This window comes from Mustela nivalis (genome assembly GCF_964662115.1).
Source record: "Mustela nivalis genome assembly, chromosome: 7".
Lineage (NCBI taxonomy): Eukaryota > Metazoa > Chordata > Mammalia > Carnivora > Mustelidae > Mustela > Mustela nivalis.
The window spans coordinates 96,465,008-96,489,219 of NC_139026.1; the positions used below are offsets into that span (position 1 = coordinate 96,465,008).

At 53.8% G+C, this 24,212-nt stretch overlaps 1 protein-coding gene across 2 annotated transcripts; it reads right to left on the reverse strand.

Annotated features, from left to right (window-relative positions):
• Nucleotides 1–699: 699 nt before the first annotated feature.
• On the reverse strand, nt 700–24,113 carry CTDSP2 (CTD small phosphatase 2). 2 transcript variants are annotated; one of them, XM_082742003.1, is made up of 8 exons: nt 23,425–24,113; nt 9,876–10,024; nt 8,293–8,331; nt 7,774–7,875; nt 7,177–7,233; nt 5,100–5,192; nt 4,772–4,957; nt 700–4,574 (listed from the first exon to the last, which is right to left on the reverse strand). In XM_082742003.1, exons 1-8 carry the CDS (start codon nt 23,486–23,488, stop codon nt 4,449–4,451), a joined length of 816 nt encoding a protein of 271 aa, XP_082598129.1. In that variant the 5' UTR covers nt 23,489–24,113; the 3' UTR covers nt 700–4,448. The 2 variants fall into 2 exon arrangements, with proteins under 2 accessions (XP_082598129.1, XP_082598130.1); XM_082742004.1 differs by lacking the exon at nt 7,774–7,875 and having other exon boundaries at nt 23,425–24,037.
• Nucleotides 24,114–24,212: the final 99 nt, after the last annotated feature.

Sequence of the window (24,212 nt, forward strand, 5' to 3'; positions counted from 1 at the left end):
AGGAGAGTGGCCAGGATTGTCATCCTGTTTTGCTCCTGAGGGTTTCCTTGGGGTCTATACAGCAGTCCAGTCAAAATCTGAGTGCCTGGGTGGCTCAGTGGGTTAAGCCGCTGCCTTCGGCTCGGGTCATGATCTCAGGATCCTGGGATCGAGTCCCGCATCGAGCTCTCTGCTCAGCAGGGAGCCTGCTTCCTCCTCTCTCTCTCTCTCTGCCTGCGTCTTTGCCTACTTGGGATCGCTCTCTGTCAAAAAAAAAAAAAATAAAAAAAATAAAAATAAAATCTGAGTGCCTACTATGTGCCAAGAACTCTGATGGGCTCTCAGTTCTGGGGATCCCGGTTTGGGAGAATGAAGTCTCTCAGGGCTTCTGGTTCATCCCCCAGAAGTCAATAGGACACCAAGTGTATGCTTATTAAGCACCTGGATGGCAAAGGAATTGGTTCCAAACGAGGGCCAGAATATGCTTATTAAGCACCTGGATGGCAAAGGAATTGGTTCCAAACGAGGGCCAGACAGAGTCCAACTTCTGTAACCTTGAGCAGAGCAGCACTGAGGTGCTGAGTGTGTGGCTGGTCCCCAGCTGGAGGCGACGGCTCACCCAGCCTGGGGGCGCCAACTCTATCCGATGCCAGGGGTGGCAAGGGAAGAAGCATGTGCTGGTGACTGCCCAAATGAACAAGAGCAGGGACAGGAAGCAGCTCCCATTTCTGGATGGGTTTTTAAAACCCGCTTTTATTAATTAATTGTAAGTAATACAAATATTCCAAAAATATAAACAGACACTTAATGGCGTTCTACATTTCAAGTTTTGAATACAACAAATTTATCAAACCATGAATATGTAAGCAAGGTAGTCAGAGTCCCACAGCCCAGTCACAGTGGGAAGCAGATCCTCTGCCCTCCACATGGCATCTTGAGGGGGAAAGCAGCAGGACGTGGAATGTGTTGAACTTGGCATAACTATAAGCGAAGCTCATGGGGCCCAAAGAGGAGGGTCTGCTCCAGGGGCAGGACCTAGAGCAGGGCGTAGGACAGCAGGTCACCCCGCCTTCCCTCCTCTGCTTGAATGCAAGTAATTATTGGCATTAAAAAAAAAAAAAAAAAAAAAAAAAGACAAAACTAATCCCATTTTACAAAAAGTGGTTGAGGAATAGCAATGGTAACCAATAGAAGACCTGAAGGGAAAAAGGGGCTTACCTTCCACAGACACTTGGCCTGGCTGGCACATGGGATTTAGGACAGCCCTACATGGAGGGCTGCCCTCCTGAAGGAGGCCTCAAGAACAGGGCAGGGGCAGCAGATCTGAACGGGATCTGTCTCCCAGGGAACAACTGCCTTTATAGACTTCTCATGCTTTTAGCACAAAGATGCTTCTTGGCCACTGTTCACAGAGGTGAGCTGAAACACTTAACAAAATGGTCAAAATCTTTGGGAGGCAGGAGGGAACTAAACAGAAGGTCCTGGGTTAACTGAAGGCAAATTTACTCAACCTCTCTAGAGGAAAGGACCCACGGGCCTACAGAGCATCCCCTCTACAATGTGCAGAGTGGAAACTCTTCCCTTGACTGTTTCCAGACTGGTCCTGTGTCCAAAGCTCCCCCTATGAGAGGGACACGAACATCAGGCTTTTGATTTAGAAGCCCAATCAGAGAGACACACACATACTGTGTCCCTGAAGAGGCACCTTGAAGAACTGAAGCTGGCAGGTGGGCAGATTCTGGGTATGGCTCGAGTTGGGGCTGACCAGGCACAGTGGCCTACTGCCTCTTGAGGACAGCCTCCAACAGGAAGGGCTGACGGGAAGCCCCAGAACAGATTCTGGGCTAAACTGCTTCCCTCCCAATCTTGCCCTTCTCCCCCACAGAGGCTGGCTGATCCCTCTGAGGAGCGTTTGGCAATCATCACTCGCCCCTAACACACTGTGAAACTGGAAACCAGACAGTAAATAATGACTTCAGGCTGGCTCTGGTCCACATGGATGGACCCTGTTTAGGTTTATTTGGCCAAGTTCCTTCTCTGCCAGTAGCAGGAGAAGGGGGAAAGAGGGATAATTCCTGCTGAGGACCTGCAGGTGGGCAGGGCAGGGTTCTGATGGGAACAAGGCCTAGAGAGCAGAGGTTTCATGCAGAAGCGGCAGGGACACCCCTCACCAAGATATCCTGGGCTGTAATCATGAGTCACACTTGGAGCATTTGGATGAGCCTGTTAGGAAAGGGTGGGGGGCAGGCTCTTCCCTTACTGGGAAAAACATGGGAGATCCAAAGGAGGGCAGGAAGGGTCCTAAAACTGGATCGGCTTAGAGCTCCTTATTGCTTAGAAAAGTTTGGCTGGGCCCTGGTGGCAGATTTGGCCCAGAGGCTAACCCTCAGGGTGGGGCCTGGGAGAGAGGCCCCTTCCACAGTATTAGGATAAAGGCCCAGAGAGGGCCTTAGAATCAGAAAGTCCCATTTCCCCTCAGGAGGTCTCATTCCTGGCTAGCACCGGACCCCTCTTCCTTTACCTGTAGGACCCCAAGGGCACTGGGGAATGGTACTGGGGGAAATGACCACACGTCACCAGGGACTCTGTTCCACTTTTGTGACACCAGTAGGAAAGACATGGCCATACAACCTTGGGACAAGGAGGGGGGCTGATACCAAATGCTTAGAGAATGATGCCAGTCAGCCCACTACCTCTCAGAAGACCAAGCTGCTGCCCCACCACCTGGCTGGCTCAAAACTGGCCAATTCCTCAGGCTGAAACCAGTGTGTGGACACTGAAAAGGATAATAGGAGAGAGTCCTGAGGGGGGGTGTCCTCAAATGCTTTGTGACCCCTGCCTCCAGGGAAAGCAGAGATGGGGAGAGGAACTGCCTCCTGCCCCAGGAGGAGGGAGGGACAGAAGGAGGAAGGGAGAACAGGAGACAACCCCAGCCAGCCCCAGGGGAGGCCATAATTAAGGCAGTGATGCTGGGGTGGGGCTCCCTTTTGGGATACCCTTGTGCTCCCAATTACAGCAGCACTTCCCCTTCTCCATCCTCAGGAAACTTCCATTTTGTGGCAATTTTTAAAAGCATTCGCTACTAAGAAACTTGGAAAGCGAGAGACACGCAAAGCCGAGGTGTGTCAAGGGCTCGCTCACACCTGTCACAGGAGGCAGGAGGCATGTGCATTAGGGTGACAAAGGAAATGAAGAGAATGAAGAAAATGCCCCTCTTCTTAGCTAGGGAAAGCAGGAATGCCTCTGAGGCCCTGGAGCAAAACAGCAACAGCACAGGAGGAACGAGACAGAAGCAGAGAGTGAGAGGCACAGGCTAGGCGGGGGGGGGGGGGGGGGGGGAGAGACAGGAAGGACACAGGAAACAGCCCTGCCTGAGAAGCAGGGCAGGCGTGGGCTCCAAGCGACCCTCCCAGACTTTGGAATAGAAGTCCTCACACCAGCACCAGCAGAGAATCCCTGAAGAGCAGACTTAGGGACATGGTCCCATGCTCAGCTGATCTACAAGCCAAGGGGACACACACGTTCATGGTTTGGGGGTTTTCCTCCTCCCTGCACCCCCAGGGCCTCCCACATTCATCTCGGGCCCAGGACTGCAGCTTTGTCAGAAACAAAACAGGCCCAACACTCCCATGTTTAGAAAGAGAATTTTAAAAGAGAGTCAAAAGAACGGAAACCTTATTTGTCCTCTTCCAGGCCAGGGAGAAGACCTCCTTCCCCAAAGGTTCAAGACTATGGCTAGGCGATGAGGAAGGCAGGCCCAGCACCCAAGCCTTGGGGAGACACAGAAAGGGTCCATGCCAGGCACTTGGCTGGAGGCATGTGCAGCCCTCAGACCACAGGACTTGATGGATGCTGGGGCTACTGGTTCTGGAAACAAGCTTTTCTTTCCAGAAATGTTGTCGTTCTATCTGCAGTAGCTGGCTGGAGAAAAGTATCAGAAAGGCGTGTGCCTGGGATACCTGAAGGCAGCCTCTGATTCGCCCTTTCTCCTTGGCATGAGCCTTCTAACACCAAGGAAAGGCCATGAGTTTGGCAACAGCCTTCAACAGTCTTCATCCCTACCGAGCACGGGGGCTCTCAGGGTGACTGGAGAGGAGGCAGACTAACCTGGGGAGTCTTGATCTTTCAGTTTTTCCCTTAACCTGAACATGTATCGTGGGGCCACAGTTCAGGGTGAGACACAGAGACACAGAGACCAGACACACACACACACACACACACACACACACTCTCTCTCTCTCTCTCTCTCACACTTGGGAACCCAACTCAGGGAGCAGGCAGCTCTGGGAGTCGTCGGTCTGCTACGTGCCCACTTGGCACCTTATCCTGTCCTAAAGCCCTTTCCAGTCACTTCTCCTCCAGGCCCCACTAGGTGAGATGCTTCAGCTTCTGCTCCGTCAGGCTGATCATAAAGGCACAGTGTAGGAAAGTCCCCTACTGGGATGGCCACTGTTTGGAAGCAGGGAAGGCTAAGGGGCCCGCAACTGCCCAAGGCTGGTGTAGACATCCTCTGCTCCACTCAATTCCTCAAAGATCGGGATCAGGTTCAGCAGCTCAGTGTCTGCCATGTCATCAAACCAAGACTGCACGGGCACCTGGGATGGGGAAAAGGCAGCGTTAGTCTCCCGACCGCCAGTTCTTCCCTTCCTGGCCCCAGCCTGAGGAGGCTAGCTGGGAGCAGCTGGGTGGTACACTCCTCTGGAAAAGCCCAGGTTTCCACTGCCCTGCCCCTCCCTCGCACTGGGGTAGAGACTCCCCAGTCCCTGCATGTGGGTGTGTCTGGACCACTCACCGCATTCTCCGGGTGGAAGATGTAAGAGGCGGGAGAGTTGTCTAGAATGAGGGTTTTCCTCAGGTCCCTTCCCAGGCGGCTGAGGTCCTTGACATAGCAGCCCTGGTGGAACACACAGGATTCCCGGAACAGGCGGGCCCGGAACACGCCACACCGGTCCAGCAGATCCGTCACGGGGTCGGCATACTAGCAGCAGAGAAGATGCTTTTGTCCAGATGCAGTCCTGGCTCCCCTTGGGGCTGCCCGCGGACCAGAAAGGAGCTGCTAGACACCCCCCCACCCATGCAGCCACCACAGGTGCTCTTGCTCCCCCCCCCCCGCCAGGTACCTTGGCTAGGCTGGCAGTGAAGAGCACACATTCAAAGAGTTCCCCCATTCGTCTCAGGAACTCATCCACGTAAGGCCTCTTGAGCACATACACCTGAGGAAAAGCCGAGAAGCCTGTTGGAGGCATCCCCGTTGTTGGGGAAGTATGCAGCATGGGTCACTGTCCCCATTTCCACAAAGAATGGCCAACTGGATCACACCTCACTCTGTCGGGCCCCTACACCCTGGAAACCTTCTGCCCCACAGACTGCTACCCCCTCCTCACAAGGCTTCTGTGGGCTTGGCAGCCCACCCATGACCCTGCTAAGGCAAAAATGCACAAGCCTATGTCCCAGAAGCATCTCGGTTTCAGGCGGCGAACCATCAGCTGCCTCCAGAAACAAGTAATCAAGAATAGGCCTCACAGACGGAAACAGCCTATCCTGGATTACTTGAATCCAGCCACAGCCTCTGTGGGAGCTTCCTGTCCTTGGCTCTGGCGGGACAGTGTCCAGGTCACCATCAGGCAAGGTTGCAGACACTCGTGAAACCTCTCTCCGTGACACAGTTCTTGGGAATGTGCCGGGGAGAAGTGACTCTTTCTCCTCAGGGACTGTGGGTCAGATACCCTGCGTGTCCTGCTCTCGTGCCCCACCATTTGCGCCTGGTCCAGCCGGCCACCCCTCACTCTCATGTCCACCTCTCACAGTCTTACACATTTTGGCCTCAAAGGTTCGTCAACTACATGTCCCTCACCCACTCCGCATCTAACTGCCTCCCCGCCTCCAGGATCTCCCCCTCTCAGCCAGCCTTGATGTTACAAGAAGCATTCCTTCGAAGCTTGTTATCCATGTCACTCCCTTCTCAACTGGCACAGGCCTGCCACGCCTCTCCCTACTTGGTGGTGGCCTGAACTGGCCACCAACTCACCAGATCCCTGGTGGCTCTGCAGCAGGACCCCTCTGCGCTGAGGAGCCACAGCTTGGCAACCGTGTAGGTGCCACTTCTTCAACCTCGAACAAGTCCCTCCCTCTTCCTGGCTGTTCATCCAGCTTGGCATCCCCTCCCTGCTCTCTGCTGAAAACCCGCCTTCCGGAGGTAGCCGCCCAATTTTAATCTCAGCCCTTTCTCATGAGGCAGGGTTCTCCCTGTCAATCTAGTTTATTGTACAGATCTGCCTGTCTGAAAATACGCCTTCTTCTCTCTGCAGGCTCTCTGCATCTCCATGACCTCAGATGGATGTAAAGCTCAGCTGGGCAGACGCTGGGCAGTCCAGAGCCAACCCTGGTTCCGAGCAGGAGCTGTGCTGGGCCTGATGTCACCTCAGATGGAAGGGCCGGTGGTGTTGGGGATGAAAGCTTCAAAGGGACACAGGACAGTGGTGACTCCCCAGAGAAGCCTCAGGTAAGTCTTCTATCCCACCGGGCCATATGGACAGTTTCAGGGCTAACAAGGCCTTGTTCCTGATGGTTCTGCCTCTCAGGCCGGCTGGCAGGCCTTCTGGGCAAGTGTTCAGAGTAACTGCTTTTTCACTACTAACACTGCACGAGCCCGGACTGAGCAGGTTATGCAGGGCCAGAGGCTGGGCTTGCTTGGATTTAAGTGCTCTCTGACAGCATTTACTGGGGCGAAATCCAGGGTGGGGACCTCAGGGAAGGGATGTCACGGAGGACGAGATGCCTGGGCAGGGGAGGAAGAAATCCACTTGCTACGGGAGTCAGTGGGCATGGGGAGGAGATAAAAGGGAGAGCCCTGGCTTCCTTGCCTGTAAGGGGCAGACAACCAGCTCTTCAGGATTAGAGAAGACGCCACTTAACAGCACTGGCTACCTTGGCTGGGAGATGGTGTTCAGTAAATAGCACCTATTACTCATATTGAGAAATATTTAATTTTAAACAGCTTGGCTGCAAAGCAAAAAAAGTTGACAGCTAGAGGGTGATGAGAGGCTGAACCGTTTCAAAGATCAGAAAGCCCAGAGTGTGAGAGGTAGCAAGAAAGGAGGGGCTGAAGTTGCAGGAGAGGGCCCCGTGATGGTGCGCATCAGAAGGGCGGAGGAGCCCGAGGCCTCTGGGCCGGCTGTGGCCTGGCAGGCAGCTCACCTGGTGAGTGGTCCCCTCAATCTCTACAGGCACTATGAAGTCAGCGTTGTTGATTGGCTGGAAAGCAGAAAAGTTAATGAGGTCAGCACAAGGGGAAGGAGACAAGAAACTTTTGCCACAGCTGCTGCACTATCCCATGGGAGAGCTGGGGAAGGACGGAGCGCAGACACTCCAGGAAGCTGCTCCTACCACCCCATTAAGGGGCACAATAGCCTCTCCTACTTTTCCCTACTTACCACCACCCCAATTCTTCTGAGACAGCTTCAGTGCCTGAGTTAACAGACCTGACAGAATGGAGGGAGGCCAGGTGCTGGGCTGAATCCAACCCTCTCACAGGCCTGTCCTGTCTAGAGCCCTGGTGGGATTCCGGGCTATGTGACTAGGGGCAGATGAAGACTGTGGGCAGTGACCGGGGGGAGCAGGGATTCCTACTCCACGTTCTTCAGTGTGGCCTCTTGAGCATCTGTGATGCCAGTATGGCCAAAATGCCAGAGGCCCCCAGCCTGCCCTCAGCTTTAGGCTGCCCCCTAGCACCTGCAGTCAGGCACACAAGACAGCCAGAGTGGCGTGTAGGAAGAACTCCAAATGGGGAACTACCTTAAAGGAGCTATGCACAAGTGTTTCATCCAAGTCAATGACCACGCAGATCCTTCCTTGATCTTCCTCTGTCACCTCTGGGAGCAGACAGGTCCCCGGGATCTGAAACCAGAGCCAGATGGCTGAGGTCTGCCACCAAGAAAGCCCAAGTGTTCTTCTCAGCAGAATTCTGAGAAGTACTGGGGTCATCGCAAGACACAGAAGACCCTCAACTTCAACCCAGAAGAGGTGCCCTTTGAAGGCCAAGAGATAGAGAAAGAGAGTTGGCTCCTCAGCTCCAGCCTCCCATTGGACTATGAAATGATCTGAACATTGAGATGCAGGCTAGGGCTGGTGTGGGATGGAGGTCAGCTATCTCCCCATAACCTAACACCTTGTAACGAGTGGACCCTCTGCAATCTCTGGGACAAATGGCTTCCATAGGCAGTGGCACTAGCTAGGCACTGAGGAATGAGGGTGTCACCCGATGTGATCACAGGTCTGGGGCCTCTGAACATGTCCCCTATCCAATTCACCTACCTGATAAAACTGGTACTGGAGACAGTGGAGCAGATCCGACTGTGGGAGAAAAGGAGGCAGTCAGTGCCCACCAGCCAACGCCATCCCAGCTCAAGCCTACAGCTTCTGCCTCAGGCCCAGACCTGGGAAGGTTCTGACATAAAACGGTGACTTTTTTAGAGTAAGCTCTAAACCCAATGTGGGGCTTGAACTCATGACCCTGAGATTAAGGGTCTCATACTCTACTGACTGAGCCAGCCAGAAACCCCAAAAGTGACTTTTTCTAAGAGCTAGACAGGAAAGGGGAAAGGCCAGAGCTGCCTTTCGACATCAGATGTGATGCAGGATGGAGGCGGCCATATCTCTCTGTTCTCAGCTGCCACTGCCTCTGAGCTGGAGTAGCAGGAACTCCAGTTGCTGATGCCGGGACACGGAATCGGAGGCAGAACCCAAATCGGAACTCCCCCCTGTGGTGTGTTTTCTAGACACTATTGTGGGTGGGTGGTTGGGGTACACCGTGTGGGGAGGGCAGCAGAGCCCCTAAAAAACATCAGGTATGCCAATGTGAACCTACACTATGAGTCCGAAAACATGAGGGGAAGTGGAGTACAGAGAGGTCAGAAAGCTTCCCCGGCCTTCTGCCAGTAATAAAAATGTTAGGGTTGTAAAAAGTGATATGTGTTCTTAATAGAAACCCTGAAGAAAAATGAAAATCTTAACGTTGGCATTTTAGTGTATTTCAAGTCTGTTTTAGCAGTTCCCCTCCATAATATGTAATTTCACATTCTGCTTTTCAACCTAATGTTGCAACTCATTACTTTTCCGTGTTATCATGAACTTTGTAAAAGTCAATTGCTAAGTAATACTGTCACATTGCACTTTATTTACCAATTCCCCCACTGGCTAACACGCTGATGCACATATCTTCAGCCTGATTTTGAGAGAGAAAAACAGCTAGACTTTGGTGTTCCTGAAAGAAGTGACCAACGGCATTGGGGGCAGATGGGGTTTTGGTCTGGGCTGTCCCCACCCTTGAAATGCCAGACACACCTTCTGCTCTTTGTGAGGCTCAAAGACATTTCCCAATACCCCCCCCCCCCCCGACAGGTGAGAGAGCTAGAAAAGGATATCGAGAGTGTGGCAGAATTTCAATTCCTTGCTTCCCAGGGAGTCAAGTAACTTGGAAGACAAGCTTTGTATGGTACATGGCCACAGAATTTGGAGATCCAACTCTATTTATTAGCCAATAACTCTTAGGGGGCTACACACACCCTCTGGATCTCAGTTTCCAGGTGCGTAAGTGGGAATACTGATGAACTTCCGGATCACATGAGACAATATACACCAAACGCCTTGCATGTTCCTGGCACCTGGAAGGGTCTGGAGTGCAGGGGCCCTCAGAAACTACAGGGAGAGTCACACAGCCTGTATCACAACGAGAGCCAAGAGAAAGGAGATGGCCTGTCTGGGAGTGACAGAGAGGGGCCTCTGAGCCAGAGATCTCTGAGACTTCAGGGCAGATTACCTTGCCCACATGCCACAGTTGCAGGGGCCCCCACGAGTAGCCCCCTCTTGCTGGCACCACACCACCCTCCTCTAGCTACCTTAGCAATGGTGTTGGCTTCCTCCTTGTATGCAGAGAGCTCAGTGGACGAGCTTGACTGGCCAACATGCTGGGCGCGAAAACAGCAGAAAAAGGCCTTGAAGATGTTCCGTCCACGAGGTTTCTTAGGAGAGGACTTGGAGACCAGGCCTAGAGCAGAGGGAATGATGAGGCATTAGCTACAGGGTCACTGTGGCCACAAGCACCCTGTACCCACCTCCCTCCAAGCTGTTAACCCCAGCAGGGCCCCACAGCATGGGCCAGGCCGGTCACCAAGTACAGTCCACAGTGGAGGGTGCGGCTTTAGTCCAGCATCTCTCTAGAGCAGAAATAGCAGGAATCACCACTCTCTGGTTTGGGAAATGATATGCAGAGAAGCTGGCCTTCCTTTCATGGCAGGGGACAGGCACTCGAGCAGAGGCACCCAAAGATGGAGCCAGACACAGAATCCAGGGGTCCCATCACTCTGGTAGCATGCCAAAGGTCCCCTCAACAGTAAAAGTTACCAAGGCCAACCCCCAGTCCCTGACCAGCCCTAGTTGGTTCTCGTCTTTGCAGAAGAACTACCTGCTCCAGACAAGGGAGACACTTAGACCCTTTTGGGGCTAAGTGTGGGGCTGTGGGTCTGTGCTGGGTCAGTGTCCCCAGAGGCCAGGTCAGCAGCAGCAGCAGAACAGCCCAGGCTGCAGCCAACAGATGAGAAAACAGACAGCTGCAGCCCAAGGAAGAAGCTACACCCTCTCTCCACTCCCCCAGAGCGCTATCCTTCCTACTCTCTCCCCTCACAGGCAGGAGGCCTAACCTGTACACCACAGGAACACTAAACCCTAGGGAAACACACCTGGTGTTGGGTTTTAAACCGATGGCCCGGCTTCTAGACTGTAGGGGCTCATTCCTACCTTGGTAATTCAGGCTCCAGAAATACTAAGCCATTTGAATAGGAGGCTTGGTGAGGCAGCCCCAGAAAAGCCAAACTGATACAAACAGCTATGGCCATTATGGGATCAACCAGAAATGGACTTCAGAGTATCTTTAAGTGCCTTTTGCTTTTACAGGAACTGTTTTGGCAACTGTGGAGCAAGTGTAGGGAGAAATGATGGGGACTATGGCCAGGAGGTGGCGCCACGCAACTGCAGCCCAAATGGTCCCCAGCCCCCGTCTCAGCCTGGGTGGGAGGGGCCTGAGGTTTTAACCCGCCCACTTCACCGTACAATGCAGGCTAACAGCGCAGGAAATAGAAAATAAATCTGGAAACACCTGTCACTGTGGGGGTTAAAAAGGCAAACAATGTGGCACTAAGGACGACTTGCCTTGAGTTGTTCCCTTTAGGAAGGGAAGGGGAAGACAATGTGGTGGGACCCACCCAGAACCAAGGCAGGGCTCAGTCCTCAGAGCCCAGAGGTCCTTGCAAAGAGGTGAGGAGAGGGTCATTTAATAGCTAAGTGCGGGCTGCCTGTGCTCCTGGAGTGGAGGAGAGAAAACCAACTGATGTACCGGGGCCCCCTCATCCCCTGGCAAGGTCCCTGTATCAAAGAGACATACCTCAGAGCAGAGCCGAGTACCTAAAGAGCAGGATGAGAAAGGCTCCTTGGACTTTTCCTGACTTTTAATAATCTAGGCAGCAACCAAAGGCAAAGGATGGCTTCTCCACCTGCCTTCATGGCCCACCTTCAATTCCGAGACAGGGCACGCAGGCAGACGCTGACACAAAGCTCCAAGACCAAAGCTGAACCATCACCCTTCCTTTGGTTTATGGTTTCTTCACACAGAACCACAATCAGAGGCTTAACCCAGGCCTGGAGCCTTTTTTAAAAGGCCATACAGCCCAGGCCTTTCCTGAAGAGAGGCCGTCAAGAACGCACTCAGCATCTTAGTGACAGACGCTGTGAAGGCTAAGTAATCCTGAGAGGCAGGGGGGTGAAAGGGGCAGCTGGCTGGGGCCAAAGAGAGGCCTCGCTGGTGCCCACTGCGGGAGGCCCAACAGGCAGAGACGCACTTCAGCCTCAGACACAGAGTCTGGCGGGGTGGGGGTAGGGGTTCCTCAGCTTGGTTTGGACTCAGCAGGGGATGAGGTCTTCTCAAAAACACAATGCAACCAGGCAGCCCCTGGGCCTCAGAGACGGCAAATGCCTTGACCTTGGGGGCAGGTGCTCTGAGCAGAGCACAGAGCTGTGGCGCCTGTGGAGGGTGCCCCAAGCCCATGGCAGCAAGGTCAATACTCCACATGTCCCTCTGTTGGGGCCCCACTGCCCTCAATCTTTCTCCAGGCTCTCTGTCCTCCTTGTCCTTATGAACACTGTCTCTGAGAATCCATCACAGCCTCTTCAGCCTCCCCTCAACATGGCTGCCTCCTGACGGGGCCTCCAATGGCCTTGGCTGAGTACATTCCCCAGCTTCTGGCCCTGTGTACAGCAGGTGCTCAGTGACTGTCACTGGCAGAGTGAATGACTCTGAGAACTCCAGGGCCCTGTCACCTGTACAGAGCCAGGACCTGTGGAAGCCTTCACTGGTGTGCAACAGCCCAGAAGAGGCAGAAACAAAAAAAAAGCATCCTTTAAGGAATGACAGGAAGGTGGGCACTGAAGGAGCTGAGCCCCTACGGGAAGCCACTTAGTCTTTCTGGGCCTCAGTCATGTTTACCGGGAATGTTTACTGAGATGCTGTGCCAACTCTGACACCATTACCTCATTTAATCCTTAGTACAGACCCAACTGTAGGCACGAATTCCCCATTTAACAGAAAGGAAACTGAAGCAGAAAGGTCACACCGCTAGAGATCACACAGGGAGAAGAACAGCAGAGGCAGGATTTGAAGCTAGACCTGCCTTAACCCAGGGCCAGAGTTCTTACCCACTCCTCACCCTGACGGGCTCAGGGGTATCACGTGCATTATCCCTACAACACCAGCGAGGTGGTGGGGCCCTCTCAGTCTCTTAGAAGGTTTGTTCCACTCCTCTCTAGGGTAGGATGGTAAAGGATTAGTCTGGGGCCCAGCCCCCTTCTTAGCTGCTCCCTTGGGCAGACCATGAAAGGATGCAAGGAGTGAACAAGGCTCTGGGATTCCATTGCAGGGCTTGCTTCACCCCCATTCCAGCCCTGCACCTGCTTTGACTGACAGATACCTCTGGGAAATCAAGAGGACAATGGGGGAAGGAGAGGGGGAGGGGCTGGAGACAGGAGCTTTGGCCCCAAACCTGCTTTGTTCAGTGAGTGGGTTTAAGGGTGAGGGGGAACACTCATCAGAGTGGGATCTGAAACCTGTGTCAGAGAGCCTTTCAAAGGTCCCCTTTAAGCCAGCACTCAGTATTGTGTCCCTGACAGCCAGGGGCAGGCCACCCCTAACCCCTCTGCATGGGACAGCGAGGGGACCTGTCCCCCCTCACAGACAGGAACACCAGGCACAAGAGGATTTACAGGCCCTTAGGGATTTCGTTGTACACGGTTTCCCATCCAGGGAGGGCAGGATTCCAATGGGTGCCATGCAGCCCTATGACCAGCTGCTCTCTCTCCTTCACCCTTCCTGCTCCCCATGCTCTGTGGAAGCCCTCCTCCTCTCCTGGCCAGCTGCTGAGGCACACCTGCTCTCTCTGCTCCAAACATCTGGTACGGGGGCTCAGTGTCAGAGAGCAGCACAGACCTAATGACAGGAACTCTGGCTTAAGGAGAAAGTGAGCAGGTGGCTGAGGACAAGGAAGCCGGGCCTCATCTCCAGTTCACTACTGCAAGCCTTCCCACCAAGCCAGGGGGTGAAGACGAGGTGGGACGCGGGACATACCCCTTGCTCTGAGGGTCACCTGGGCTGGGGGCTGGACTCTGCCGTGACTGACTGTGACACACAGCCTCTTTGAGCCTTGGTCTCTGCATCCATGACCTGGGACAACACCAAGACCTCTCCTGAATGGAGAGAAACAAAACTTGCTGTGCAGACTCTAAGGTGCAGTGCTGTGCTCGTTTGAATTATCTAAGGGGCGATGACCACCACTGAGCAACACCGGACATCGCTGCAGGAGCCCTGCAATTGGACACTGGGGGCCCTCCTGCCCCGGGAGATGTGAGGAAGGTGTAAAAGGAACTCTGATCATGAGCAGGTTTCAAAAAGTCAAAACAACCCCTATACCTACTTCTAAACCCACTAGGAAAGTTGCTCTCCAGCTTGCAAACACCATGGCTGATATTCTTCAAGAACAGGAAAGCAAGTGAGGCTGTTCCACCTGAGATGAACAGTGCCCTCTCCCCTTCTGTCGACCACTGCTGCCCCCAAAAAGCACTAGATGAGGACGGTATTTGCTTCCATCATGCAGAAACTTGTGTGTGTACAGGTCTGCTGCGCACACGCAACACCCCACCCCCCAACACACACGGAGACTGGCTTTGCCAGGACAACACTATTTTTAACCTTCTTCTGAAGGTCAGGTTCAGATATCACTGTTGCCAACAACACAGCTTCGCATCCCAGCGAAGGAACTCCTCACACATCCGCCTGGGAGCCGGCAGAAGGCAAGCTCTCAGGCAATTGGATTTTAACAAGCCCATTCACGTAGAAGGATGCTTTCTTGATTCCCTCAGAAGTACTTCCTTCCCCACCATTTCCCATCCCCCCATAGCAAAGGATTTAGTCTGGCTATCATTGTAAAATGGCCTCTCTCAGGGGCCTCCCTCCCCTTAGCAATTGGAGGAAGGAGAGTATTTGGAGCATTTCCGGCCCTTCTTGGCCAGCTGCCTGGGCCCTGCAGCCAAGACACGTCTGATTGGGGCTCCCCACAGAGAGGAGTCCTCCCAGGTCCACAGCAAGGGGCATCTGGGACTTGGCTAAGGATAGCCCTGAAGCGCCAGGTGGACGGAAGGGCTCCTTGTATTTTTCTCCCTCTGCCCTTGGACCACCAGGTGAGTCAGCAGGAGTACAAGAGGCTGAGAGATGCCTAGACATCCTCCCCACAGAAGAGATTGGAAACAATGGGAAGGGTATACCAGTTCCCACAATGCCCAACTGCTGACACTGTTCTCTTCAGGTGACAAGGCAGACAGGTCCTCAATCAGCTCAGCACCAGCTCCCAAAATTCCCCAAACACAGCTGTGAATCTGACCACACAGACCTTTAAAAGTAGTTCTAGCCATGCCGTTTAGCTCACACCAGCACATTCTATACTGGGGCCCTTCCTGTGGCTGGCATCCAGGCTGTTTTACTCGAGGGGTGTTCTGACAGTCCTCCTCTGGGCCGGAGGGCTCCTTGCATCTGCCTTTCTTCTAAGACAGAAGGTTTTTTCTCAGTCCTGGGTCTTAAATGCAGCCTGTATCGGTGTGTGTGCGTGTGTTTGTGTGCACGCATGTGTGTTACAGGTCACTAGCTACCTGTCTCCTGCCCCTTCCTTGTCCCCTCAGCAATCTGGTCACTGATCTCAACACATGGCTTCAATTTCAGGGATGTTCCCTTGAGAAGGACTGGTTTGGGAGCAGGAGATTCCTGGCAACTTCTAAAACATGATCGAGATACTTTATCCATCAGCCTTTATATAAGTTATTGTCAAAACACCCTCCTAGGTCACTCTAACATACTTTAAAATCCTACTTCAGGACACCTGGTGGCATAGTCAGGTAAGTGACAGACTTGGTTTCAGCTCAGGTCGTGATCTCATGGTTCTGAGACCAAGCCACCCCATCGGCCCCATGATCAGCATGGAATCAGCTTGTAATTCTCTCCCTCTGCCCCTCCTGCTCGTGCTCTAATAAATAAATAAATCTTAAAAAGAAAAAAAAAAAAACCAAAAAACAAAATAATTCTTCAAAAACATGCTGGGGGGGGGCAGGGCTCCTAGAAGGAGCAACAGGTCCTGGACTTGGGATGGAGGGGCCGTTTCCTCACACAAGTGTTAGCAGCAGGCTTGGCCCCCAGCCCCACGCCAGAGGGCTCTCAGTAGATGTCAGGAAGTGATTGATGGCCCACAGTGGCAGCTGAGACAGACCGGAGAACCCGAAGGGCTGGATCCTGTTCCTGTGTCTGCCAGAGGCCTTGCCCCACACATGCCAGCGACAGCAGAGCTGTCCTTGTTGGGGACTGGAAACCACACCTGCCCACCTCCCTGGGAGGAAGTGCTGAGCAGGCCCCTGCTAGAGGCTGGGAGGCTAAGGGAAACCTGCATGCAGGACACAAACACCTTCTCAGTGGCTGTTTTGGCCATGCTTTAGCTGTCTGGCTGACTCCTGGAATGCCCGATTTGGTGGAAATCATGAAGAATCCAGTGCCTCTTTGCCCTCCAGCTCTGTAAGCCTGCTTTTGGGGACATATGCATGAGTAAGATGCAGATGAGGCAGTGGAGGCACAGGACAAAGGGACCCTCAATCCCCTCTCCTCCAACCAGTGAACAATATAGTGGTCACACAGAGTGCCATGGACTTGGATTTAAATCTGGCTCTGCCACATGTAAGGTGTGGTCTTGGGTATCAGTCTCTTCATCTGTAAAATGGGAAAACTAACATTACCTATTCTGCAGAGCTGTGAGATTTACAGGGACCTCAGGGTATGTCCTGGCTCTGGTGTCAACTGCTAGTCATTAAGGACAAGGTACTGTCATAACCTAATCTCAGCCTCAATCTCAAAATGTTCCACTGGAGGAGACCACAGAGATTATCTTCTCATTCCGGAGGTCACACAGAGGTAGTGGCAGGGCCAAGCCTGGGAACAGGTCTTTTCTGGAACTCCACAAACCAATCACAGTGTGTCTCTGTCACACACACACACTTTCTCCCTCTCCCTCACTCACGGAGGTTGGCCAACCAGCTCCTTCTTCTTCTAGTGGCTGGCCTCTGCAGAAGGAGTGAAGGAGTCTGCCAGAGAGTCTGTCCTACCTCCATGGAAACTCGCCTGCTCTGGCCACACCCTTCAGTTGCTCAGGGGACCAGCAGGCTTAAGAAAGTACCCAGGCAGAAGTCAAGCAACCCAGCGCTTCCCCCACTTCAGCATTTCCAACAGCTCTGTGGTCTCACCTGAGGCACAACCTCTCTGAGGTTCAGTTTCCTCACAGGTCAATGGGAAAAGGTCTACTTGACAGGGTCCCTTACAAGGTGACTCCAGGTTACTTTAAAAAGTGGGGATGCACAATGCAAATGAGAGGCCATGCAGTTCACGGTTAGGACCGGACCCTGGAGTCGGAATCCTGGCTGACACTAACCAGCCATGTAGCCTTGGATGAGGTGCTTTGGCTCTTAGCTGAGGTTTTGCTCATTTGTGAAGTACAGCTTAACTTCTCCCTCACAGGTAAGTGTGAGGATTAAGTAAGATACTAGATATAAAATGCTAGGAACACTCCCTGGCCCATGGTAAATGCTCTATAGTCTGTGATCATTACTGGGTGAGAATCATTATTCTATCCGTTCACACTCAGAAAACTTTAGGACTCCCCTTTAGGAGCCACAAGATCTTTAATAAACAGCAAAACTGGATCCCTCCAGGGGACTCTTTCTGCTCAGGGCTAAGTAGGCAGTTGGGGCCACTGCTGTGTTTACCTGGCTCTTCTCCAGGGACACTTGTCAGAATCATAGGGAGCATTTGGAACACACACATGCCCGGCCCACCTGCTCACGCTCTGATTCGGCAGGATCCAGGTGGGGTCTTTATTTTTAGTAAGTGTCACAGGAGATCCTGATGTGTGTCCCTGGCTGAGGGCCAATGCCTAAAGGTTGCCAGTGGTCCTTGACTAACCCTTCCAGGACTGGAGAGTGCTTCAGCCAGTGTCCCCTGGGTCCCTTTCCCCACCATATCTCACTGGCTCAGTGTTTCTGCATGTCCTGGAGGACTTGTACCCGAGGGTCTGGTTTTCCTTTCTAGGAGTACTTGCTCTATCACTGAATCAAAAGACCCAAGCCTGCTGTCTCTTCTAACAGGCCCCTGTTCCTGTGAAGGAGGGGCCCCAGCCCCATTTTGCTACAGAAACAGAAGAGCTGGGAACTACCACACTGAGAAGGCATTTCCACAAGCCTGTGTTAGGCGATTTGGACCTTCCCATGAATCTGCTTGGCTCTCACTGAGAATGGGGCCACACTTGTTCCTTGAGAACAGTGTGGGTGGGGAAGAGCAAATTCTACAGGATGCAAAAGCTATTCATACGTCAAGAGATTAAGAAAAAAAGGTATAGAATAAAATGAGAGTAAGAGCAAGTCTGATTTTTAGGGGGCAGAGGGGGAGGATCAAGAGCATCTGGACAGGGAAAGGAAATGTCAGGAAGTCTACTTAGAGATCAGGTTCAAGGATAACCCCTAGAAGAGCTGACCCATAAAACAAGACATACACAGCTCCTGCCTAGAGGGAAGCTGGGTGCTCCCTGGAGTACCCATTCTGTTACAACAGACCTAGGGCAGGCACACAAACCTGAAGGGGCTGGGCACTTTGTTAGACAAAGAAACCCTGTTCTAGTTGGCCTCTGGTCCAGAGCGCTTTCAGTTCTAAGTCCCACTTCTCCACTTTGATTTCTAGCTCCTTCATAAGAGTTACATGTTAACGAGTTCATCTATATCCCAGTTGGGAACCATGCCTCCATTTCAGAAGAGGGAGGGGATCATGTCAGGGCCACACCCAGTCCCGTGACCCCAAGAGGAGTGAGTTAATTCTGTGCTTTGCAAGCAGGCTGGCCTGAGACAGGGCAAAAAACAATTTTCTTGCTGCTTTTGTGCTTTCTCAGTGTTGTACTCCAAAACCAAGGCAGCAAAGACACAGCTTAAGAACATCTATTTCTTTTCAAAACCCCAGCTTTTTATTTCTCTCTTTATTACCAGAATTCCCTAAAAGAAATGTGAATCTCACTGGGTCCATTAACTCTCAAAGCAAACGCAGCCGGGGCCAGAACACAGCACACAGTTGTCTCAAGCGTTCACGATAACCATTTCTGAGAGGCTGAGTACTGCTCAGAAGGTTTAGACTCCAGAGACTCTTCCCAGGAGGTGCATGGCCCCCCCGGCCTCCTCCCACCCCCAGATGCCCAGGCGCCAGGCAGAGCGGCAAATGCCCCAAGGCACAGGCTGCTCCCGTTAGTGCAGATAAAATCCCATCCCAAGTCACATGGGCACAAAGACAGGGTCTGTGCAGCAACAGTGTTTGTGAGGCTCGGAGGCTGATCCTTCCAGAAGGCCCAAGCCCCCACATCAGTGTCCCCTCTGACCCCAGCCACCTGTCTTTAACAATAAAGCCAACATGATCCCGTGCTGTTTGCACCGTGTCCTTTGGGGAAAGGAGAAGGAACTAACAGAGCGTGGTCCAGCCCTGTAAAAAAGAAGGGCATTAACATCTCTCAATCACCTCCTAAGTATGAGGCATTGTGGAGGTGTAAATACCAGTATTTCTATTTTACAAAGAAGTCACTCCAAACACTAACGTGATTTGTCAAGTCTCACTGTGAATAGGAAAAGTAGGGATGTGCATCCGGGTCTGAAGCAACTAACTGCTCCTGGAACAGTTCTCTGAAACAACAAGGAACACTTTAACTGCTGCCCGGCCTGGCCCTCCAGCCCTTCCCACTTCACCCAATCAAACACCAAACTTCCCAAGATGGGAATAGAAGACACTAGCCTAAATTACCCAAAAGCTGGCTGGAAGAAGGCCCAGGAGGAAGAGGAAGGGATATACATCTGTACATACATAGGTACACATTTACATGCCATCCTTCCTCCCTGCCCCCCCAAGCCCATTCACTGCCGTGATTTAATTCTCCACGGAAAGGCAGCAATGCACCCTGGCTAGAGGTGTGACTTTGACAGCAGTCACCATTTTGACAAAGTCCATGACCATAATGGATGTGGATGTCCCCACGGAGGATGCAATGGCCTCTCCACTGCCAGCTTCTATAAGGCCTCGACGGCTGAGAAGGGAGGAGACAGAACACCAGCCCCTGTGCCCGCTCTGAGGGGCTTTTCCTGGCCCTTCCAAAGTCATGCTCCACTGGAAACCCACAGGAAGGAGCAGAAGCTCCAGCTCCCAGCTTGGGAGGACAGAAACCTACCAACTTTGTTGCTCAGTTAGCAGCACTCTCCTAGGGGCTTCCAGAGGGAGCAAACCCAGCCTCTAAGTCACCACAACAGGTGACTTCCAAGATGGAGGAAGCATCTCCAAAGCAGACTTGGGGGGAGCCTCAGAGCCACAAAGAGGTCAAGGCTGAGCTGGGGCAGGGAGAGGAGAGGAGAGTGACAAGGAGGGCAGGAAGAGTCGGCGGCACACGTGCACCCCGGGCCCACATAGAGCCGAGGAGGAAAGCTCCGGTAACACCTGTTCCTACAACTACAAGGAAAGGTGTTTGAGCTTTTCCACGAGAAAATAAGGCAGAATATATTCCTTATGGGGAGAAAGCCGAGAGCTGGAAAAATCTCACTGGCATCCTCACTCTTACGGAGGGTCAGCTACTGGCACCTGCGCAGTTTCTCAAGTGAGAAGACAACTCACCACACCACCATCTCTCACTGAGAGGGTCACTAGGTCTCCTGAAAAAAGAAAAAGGTCCCGACTACCCCATAGGACCCATGGGTCCCAACAAACTCCAAAAGAGACTGCCTCCACCCTCTCACCTCACTCTGGCTTGATCTCATTTTTTTGGCTTTCCCCCATCTAACTCCAAAGCCCGGGGCATAACCTCCCAGTAGTGGGGCTACACCCTCATACGGGGCTGTAATAAATGGCCATTCTCTGGCCAAACTGATATCAACTTTTCTTTTGGACTTCTGATGTTACACACAACCCTGTCCCCACTGCATCAGGAAGCCATTTCACCCATCTGTCTGGGAAGATGATCCAATTTTGGTCCTTTTATCATCAATGCTTTCAGTAACTTTGTTCTATTTCCTTTACTGTAATTACTTTTGAATCATCAACACACCCAGCCAGCCTTAAGGCTCCAAGAACTGAATGCTAAAGAGGAAAAACAACAAAAAAACACATACAAAAAACCCAAAACCCAAAACAAAACAAAAAAAACCCCAACAACCCCATAATGGCAAACAACTTCACTAAAAAGCCACCCAAACTGGGAACAATTTTTTTTTTCTAGAAACTGACTTATTAATAACCTGTATCACACCCCTTCCCCTTTTTCCAGAGGGAGGCAGGGCAGAGATGGGATGCTGGGGAGATGGGAGGGGACAGCAAGGAATTCCTAAAGGATATCATTAAAACATCTACTCCCCACCCCCGCTTAAAAGAGGGAAAAAAAAAAAAAGGATGCAGGATTTGTAAATAATGAGAGACTCAGAAAGTTGGCTTGCTGGTTGCTGGGTGCCCAAGCAGCCCAGGAAAATAGTATGTCTTCTCCGGAATGCAGTCAAATTACATGGAGAGAAAGAGAGAGCGCCATGGCTCCTGGCTTGAGAATTCAGATTCCTCCAGGGATAAGTCTGAAGGACAAACCACACACAAAAAAGAAAACAAAAAGCGTTAACTCCAAGAAAATCCAACCAACTTCAGCAACTGAACACTGTCAAGAAGCCAGCTGCTCTGCTTCCTGCTGTCATCTCTTCTGTTCCCTGCCACTGGCCCTGGTGGCTGAAACTTGCAACTCTGATATGTAAGCCGCCCCTTCAGCAGTCCTGCTCCCTTCTCACTCCTGGTGTGTTTCCCTCACCAGGAAGGCACCCTCCAGAGCCTCTGCAAGAGCAGGACCAGAGAAGGGAAGCACAGGACGGTTCTTCCCACTCGTCATTACAAGGGACCCCTATGGAATCCTTCCACACCCAAATCTCTTCATCACTTCTGGCTACCTCCTGGAGTCCTTTCCTGGGATGAGACTGCGAACAGGCAGGAGCTAAGTTCTCAACACAGAAAGCCTCCCCTCTTCAGGCCTCAGCACAGCTGGGCAGCCAGCAGAGGAGAAGTGGCCCATGGGGTCACACAGCCTTCTTAGTGATGCAGCCAGAAGCACAGGGCACAGGGAGCAGGGGCTTTGGGGGGCTTGGGATCCTATCAGGCAAAGCTAGCTCTCTCCCTCTTCAGGGCACGCTTATTTAAGGAAGGACCCTCAATACAGGAAGCATACATTGCTCCTCCACCCCATTCCACTCCAGGAATTAGGGAAAGGCTGACACCAGCAGCTCAGCTTGCCCCTAGGCAAATTGGGGGAGTTAGTAGGGAATGCAAACCCCAGGAATAAGTGACCTGCTGAGTAATGTTTCCAAACAGGGTAATGTGGCCAATACTGAGGACCCACAGCTGGCCCCCCACCGGGGTCTAGGCCTCAATATGTTCAAGTGCAGTAGTGACCCTGCATGTCCTATTCTGGGTGGTCGAGGGAAGGGCAGGAATGCTTCCTATTTGGTACGCAGAGCGTGCTCTCTCCAGGAGCAGAGGGGCCAGGTAGCCCCAGCCCGGGGAAGTTCTCCAGGAAAAAAAAAAACCCAGAAGACAAAAACCAAAACTGATAAACAAACAAACAAAAACACGAAAAAACCCGACCTAGTCCTTACCCCCCCCCCCCCGAGGAAATTCTGTCCACTATTTTAAACACATTCCTCAAGCCTCGAGGAGGAACGTGGGGGAGGGGGAAAAAGAGTTTGGGGCTTCGAGTGACCAAACTAAGAGAGATTCCACCCTCGGGCCGCGAGACCTTTCCCCGCCCTCGGCAAAGGCCTCGGCCTAACCCCGCTCCGGTTCCCAGGACCACCCCAGGGTGGGCCCGCGACCCCCTTGCGTTTCCACCTGACCCTCAGGAAGGCGGGGGCCGCGAACTGCTGCCCACGGAGAACTCGCACTTTTTCGCTGCGCGATTCAGAAACACGCCGGGTCTGAAGCCATTCGGCGAATTATGTAACCAGGGACACCGCTCCCGGGCTAAACAAACGCGGCTCTGTGTGTGCAGCCGCGGCTCCGGGGAAGCGCACCGGGGCAGGGAGGGGCTGCGGCCGGGCCTCGGGGTCCGGCTCGGAGGATCAGAGAACGCGGCAGGAGGCAGCCGGGCCGGAGCGACGAGCCGCCGAGGTCCCCGGCCCAGCGCAGGGCCTCGCGCGGGCCAGTTGGGTCCCCCAGGCTCGGCCCCTCCCCCACCGCGGCCGCCCCCGCCTCCAAGAGGTGAACTTGGTCCCAAGTCGCGCAGGACCGCCGTCACCGCCCGCGGCCAGAGCGACCTCGGGCTTGAGGGGGGCGCTGGGAAGTGCTGGACTCCAGTTCGGGCCACATTCCAGCTCGGGACCCCTCCGTCCCTCTCCCCACGGCCCTGGGGCGGCTGCGCGCCGTCGTGTGGGAAAGTGACGACCCCACCTCCCAACTCAGGAGGAAGACCCACGCGGGTGACCCGCTCTTCGAGCGCTACTCCTCAGTCTCTCCGTACGGAGGGAGGGTGTGCAGGACAGGGTGACAGCTGCGCGATGACGCCCCTCCCCCTCGGGCGCCAGGAGCCCGGGCCCCGGGCAGCCCCAACGGGGGTCTGAGTGCGGACAGAGACGCGGGGGCGGATGGAACAGGGAGTCGGGTCGGAATCGCCGGCTCTGATCCCCGGGAGGTCAGGGACCCGGACTCGGGTTCCGGGCTGTGCTAGCCCCCCACCCGGCCGGGGGCGACGCAAAGTTTTGGGAAGTTGCTGCCCCTACCTTGCTTGGTGAGCACCAGGGCGTCTTCCCTCCGCGCCTGGGTGATGATGGAGCCGTGTTCCATCTAACAATCCCACGGGCCCGGGCTGGCTGGGCGGGAGGACCGGCGGGCGCGCAGGCTGGGCTGGGCTGGGGGGCCTGGGCGGGGGCCCGCTCCGGCTCCGGCTCCGGCTCCCAAGACTCGGACTCCCACAGCTGTTCACATCCCTGCTCTCGTTTCCTCCCTGGGCCGGGAAGGGAGGCGGCCTATACGGAGGGCAGGCGGCCCGGGCAGCGGCTCCCCCGGGTGCCCCCGGCCCCGATCCCCCGGCAGCAGCTCCGGGCTCCTCAGTTTGGGTCCAACATGGAGAATCCGGAGCGAAAACAAGAGGAGGAAATGGGACACGGGGCGGTTTCCAGGCTCCCCCCTCCCCTCCGTACTCCGGATAAACAACCCGCGGCTGCGGCGCCCACCCCCGCGCGCCTCCCGGCTCCGGACCCGGCCTCTCCACGGCCCGCCAGCCCCTCCCTCTCCAGAGCACCTTCCTAGGCCCCAGGACCCTCCACCCGTGAGCCGCCGGGGCTGCGGAACATCCCGAGCTTTCCTATTTTGTTACGGAAAAAGCGAATCCCCGAGGGGGGTGGGGTGGCGGGTGGGCAGGCTGGCGGGGGAGACTTGAAACCGCTCCGGCACTCCTATTGGCCCTCTCGGAGAAAGGGGGCGTGGCCCCTCCTTACTATGCGGTGCGAGGACCCAACAACATTCCAGTCGCTACGGCCACGCCCCCGGGCCACTCCCCCCTCGTCCG